Consider the following 5,335-nt stretch of genomic DNA (forward strand, 5'->3'; position numbering starts at 1 on the left):
TAGATGATCACTTGCACCTTGGTCTATCTTGATGAACACCTAGGCCAACCATCGTACACCCAGACAAACCACAGTACATCTTTGCCGACACCTTGTAACATCCCGGGCAGGCTGCCCATATCTCGGTCAAGGAAACCACACCTCGGCTAAGAGGTGTGGAACCTTGGCCATGACCTCCTAAGTTCACCCAACCAGTCCATTTCGGCCCAGCTCATCTCTGTGCATCCATTCCTGGACCTAGTTTGTACCCAACATGTTTTTTCAATAAGAAAAACATTGATTTAACTTCCAGAAGATATTTTGGTTTGTGTTGACTTGGTTTTGCAAAGAAATGCCAAGATCTATTTTACTCATTTGAAGCTTGTTTTGATTACATAACCTTCTATGAGCATCTCTTCTTATCTTCTTTAAGTGCATTCAATGGGATTTGCCATGTATTTGTAGATCTTGGGTCTTTGCCTTAATTCCCATGACCGAAGAGCTATTGTGAGTGGTATTTTTAATAAAGTTATGTTATAAGGTTTTGGATAAAAACTTTGCTTTGTTTTGGAAAAGTATTTGATTAAGCCTGAATGATTATCCCTTAGTTTTTGTTATTAAGTTTTTATGTTTGTTTTGATGGCATTCTTGAAAGGTCCTTGTGTGCAAGGGGACTTTAATACAACTAGTACCTTTGTTTGAGGTATCTCCTTTGCCACCAACGGGTGGGCTTGTCTAATCAATTTCGGATCAATTATTCCTTTGTTTTTTCAATAAATGTTCATCATTTGTATTATGTAGATGTTAGTAAACATCCTTTGAAGTTTTGAAAGCCTTTGATTGATGAACTTGGTCCATCCTTTGATTTTTTACAAGCTATGATATGTACTATTTTGACAGAATCTCAGATATCATTAATTCAAACTTTTATTACTTATATCATTGACTTAGTTTTCAATCCACGCATCTTCCTTATATCTATGTAGGTGACGAACAAGAAGGTGATGTCGCTTAAGACTTTGTTTGGAAGATGTTTTGGTTCATGCTTTTGTATTCATCTGGAAGATCATGCTTCTTAGCTTCATAGATCTTTTCTTTTGTATGTTTTGGCTCGAGAAGCCTTTTGATCAAGATGTATCATGATGATGCTTATTTACAAGCTTTTATTTATTTATTTATTTATTTTTGTTAGTATCGAAGTTGTAAAACCATGTTAATGTGTATGTCATTTCGTTTAATCATGTACAGCTCTTATGGACTAGTTAGATTTAAATTTATTGCTTCCGCACATATATGCTGCATATGTATACTCTGTATGTGTAAATCTTTGTAAGTTGGCCTTCGGTAATCTAGGATTATTGATCATCACGACATCAGTCTATTAGGGGCAAAATGGGGTCGTGACAGATTGGTATCAAAACACAAGTTCCTTATAGTACGTTTATTTACACACTCTTGGTCCTAAAGAGCATAGGATTTCCCTTAGAATGATGTTAGGATTGCATCGTATTGCTTGCTATTTGACAAGGTGTATATGATTTTGGCATGTTTATTTGTTACTTGTCAACTTGCCTATGTGTTCATCTTATTCTAAAGTCATAGTTTGCATATTCATAGCATCATGAGAATGGGAAGACCTCCAATTAGACTAGCAAGGTTTGTGGAAGGTTTGACCCATGAGTTAAGGCAAGCAAAATAATAGAATACTAGCGCCACCTCTACTCAGGCTGAGCAGACAAACGATAGAAGTGTAGCTCCACCTCCGCCTCCACCTCCTCTAGTACCACAAGTGCCTCCACAACCAACATTATTTGGGGATGACACATTAACTTTGATAAAAGAATTTAGGAAAATGAACTCGCTGGGGTTTCAGGGAGAGATAGAGCCACTAAAGGCAGAAGCATGGGTTCTTGAAATGGAGGAGTTATTTGAAATCTTTCCTCGTATTGACACCCAGAAGGTGTAATTGGCAATATTCACACTGGACGACGATGCCCTTAGGTGGTGGATGATGATCTGAAAAAGTAATCTAGGTTTAACATGGGCTAGATTTTTGGAGTTTTTCTATGACAAGCACTTTCCACTTAGTGTCAAGATCACAAGACCACATTCTAGACTCTGACATAGGGTAATAGAACAGTAGCTGAATATGATCGTCTTTTCACTGAGTTGGCTAGGTGTGCACCTCACACTATCAACACCGAATACAGAAAAACTAGAAAGTTTGAGTGTGGGCTTCGTGGACCAATACAAGATTGGGTTAATATGCTCAACACAGGGGTATTGGATAGAGCCATATTGGTAGAAGCTAACTCAAATAAATATCATAGTTGAAGAAAAAGTCAAAGAAAAAGGTAGAATTATAACAATCACCAGCACCATTTAATGCAAAGAAAATGGTGAATGTGGGCAGTTCAAGTAACTCAAATCAGGAAAGTGGTATTAGGTCGACATGCACAAGTTGCGGGAAACAACATCGAGGAGTTTGTTATTGGGCATCTGGAGCAGGCTTTGAGTGTAGTGAGATGGATCATCATGTGAAGGACTGTTCCAAGACAAAGACTAAGTATGGTAAGAAAAATGAGAGCACCTCGGGTTCTGCACAAAAAGGCAATGTCGGGAAAGGACATGTGAGATAAGGTAGAGTCTTTGCATTAGTGCCAAGAGACACTCAGAGCGCTAAGGCCAGAGTGTCAGGTATACTTCCTATTTGTGCTCAAGATGCATATATATTGATTGATTTGGGTTCTACAGATTCATTCGTATCTACTAAATTTTTTGAGAAGTTAAATAGAGAATTAGAACCCCTTGGTTACTTATTATATGTCTTTACTCCATCTGGAAGAACTATGATTGTTGCACTAATTTATAGAGCATGTGTTGTTATGATTGAGAATGTTGAATTATTAGTTGATTTGATGTTGTTGAACATGACTTATTTCGATATTATATTGGGAATGGATTGGTTAGTAGCAAATCATGCATCCATTAATTGGGTTTCTAAAAGTTTCACTTTTAAACCCCCAAACCAAGCCGAGGTTACATTTTAGGGTAAAGGAGTAGTATCCCCACCTTACTTGATTTCATCCATGAAAGCTTATAAGTTGATCCAAAAAGGATGTTAAGGTTATTTGTGTAGTGTACTAAGTAATCTGAATAGAGATGTCGAATTGCATGATATCCCAGTTGTTAATGAATTTCTCGATGTTTTTCCAAATGATTTAGTTGGCCCTTTGGTTGGTAAGGAGATAGAATTTACTGTTGATGTTATATCACGAACACAACCTATTTCGAAAACACCCTATAGAATGGCCCCAACTGAGCTTAAGGAGTTAAAAGTTCAATTACAAGAGTTGTTGGATAAGAGTTTTATCAGGTCGAGCACTTCACCTTGGGGTGCATCAGTTTTATTTGTTAAGAAAAAAGATAGCACACTTCGTCTTTGTATTGATTACCGAGAACTGAATAAGGTAACCATTAAGAATAAATATCCATTGCCGAGGATTGATGATATGTTTGATCAGTTATAGGGAGCATGAGTCTTTTCTAAAATTGATCTTAGGTCAGCCTACCATCAACTCAAGGTTTAGGCCAAGGATGTGGAGAAGACTGCTTTTCGGACAAGGTATGGCCATTATGAATTTTTGGTAATGCCTTTTGGAGTAACCAATGCTCCTACTGCATTTATGGATTTAATGAACAGAGTATTTAAGCCATACTTAGATGCGTTTGTGGTTGTTTTCATTGATAGTATATTGATTTATTCCAAGAGTAGAGATGAGCAAGAGAATCACTTGAGCCTTGCCTTACAAGTTTTGAGAGATAGAAAATTGTATGCTAAGCTTAGCAAATGCGAGTTTTGGCTTTTGAGCATTTCATTTTTGGGTCATGTGATTAATGAAGAGGGTATTTTGGTTGACCCTAGTGAAATTGAAGCCATTGTGAATTGGCCGAGGTTGACTAATGTGCTTGAGGTTCGTCGTCTTTTGGGTTTGGCAGGTTACTACAAGAAGTTTGTGAATGACTTCTCAAAGGTTGTAATACCATTGACACAGTTGACTCAGAAGGGAGTGGCATATGAATGGACCAAGGATAGAGAATCGACTTTCCAGGAGCTAAAGACGAGGTTAGTCACAACACCGATTCTTGTACTACCATCAGGTAATGAGGAATTCTAGATTTATAGTGACGGTTCACATAAGGGTTTAGGTTGTGTATTGATGCAAGGGGGTAAGGTCATAGCATAAGCATTTCATTAGTTGAAACGTCATGAAAAGAATTATTCCACCCATGATCTAGAATTAGCAACCACGGTATTTGCTTTGAAAATTTGGCATCATTACTTGTATGGAGCTTCTTGTTAGGTTTTCACAGATCACAAGAGTTTGAAGCATTTGTTCACTTAGAAGGAATTAAATACGAGGCAAAGAAGATGGCATGAGTTATTGAAAGACTATGACATGCATATTTAATATCACCTGGGTAAAGCTACATCAGTGGCCGACGCGTTGAGCAGAAAGTTTATTAGGAGTTTAGCATGTTTACTCGCCGAGCAGAAGATCATACTTCGAGATTTGTAAGACTTAGATATTGATGTTGTACTTCGCCGAGATGATGGGATTTTAGCAATGATTTCAGTAGAGCCAACTATTATTGAGGAAGTAAAGACAAGATAGATGGAGGATGAATTTTTCCATAAGGTAGTTGATGAGATTATCACAAAGCCGAGATTAGGATACACCATTGAGAATCAAGTACTAAAGTTTGAGGAAAGATTGTGCGTGGCCGACATCCCAGAGTTAAAAAGGAGAATTTCGCAAGAAATTCATAGTTCCGGATTTGCCGTTCATCCAAGAAATACCAAGATGTACCAAGATGTGAAGCAAACTTTTTGGTGGCCGAATATGAAGAGAGAGATAACCGAGTTTGTATCACAATGTTTCTATTGTCAACAAGTGAAAGCAGAACATCAGAGGCCAACTAGACTTCTTCGACCTTTATCGATTCCCGAGTGGAAATGGGAACACATCTCCATGGATTTCGTTGTGGGTTTACTAAGGACGCAAAAAGGTATGGATTTGATTTGGCTTATAGTTGATAGATTAACTATGCCAGTACACTTTTTGCCTGTTAAGACTACATTTAATGCTGACCGACTTACTTTGTTGTATATGAATGAGATTGTTAGACTTCATGGGGTGCCAATATCTATTGTTTTAGACCAAGATTTGAAATTTGTTTCTAAATTTTGGCAAAGTTTACAAAGAGCTTTGGGCACCAAGTTGAGGTTTAGTACAACTTTTCATCCTCAAACCGATGGGCAAACAAAGAGAATGATTCAGACACTTGAGGATAT

General features: G+C 37.6%; 1 protein-coding gene across 1 annotated transcript; it reads left to right on the forward strand.

Annotated features, from left to right (window-relative positions):
* The first annotated feature begins 3,629 nt into the window (after positions 1 to 3,629).
* LOC145791464 (putative mitochondrial protein AtMg00860) lies at positions 3,630 to 4,157 on the forward strand. The gene is made up of 2 exons (XM_082871816.1): positions 3,630 to 3,729; positions 3,883 to 4,157. The coding sequence occupies exons 1-2, from the start codon at positions 3,630 to 3,632 to the stop codon at positions 4,155 to 4,157; spliced, it is 375 nt and encodes a 124-aa protein (XP_082727942.1).
* The last annotated feature ends 1,178 nt before the right edge of the window (positions 4,158 to 5,335 follow it).

This window comes from Camellia sinensis, chromosome 5 (genome assembly GCF_055761805.1).
Source record: "Camellia sinensis isolate YWXY chromosome 5, ASM5576180v1, whole genome shotgun sequence".
NCBI lineage: Eukaryota > Viridiplantae > Streptophyta > Magnoliopsida > Ericales > Theaceae > Camellia > Camellia sinensis.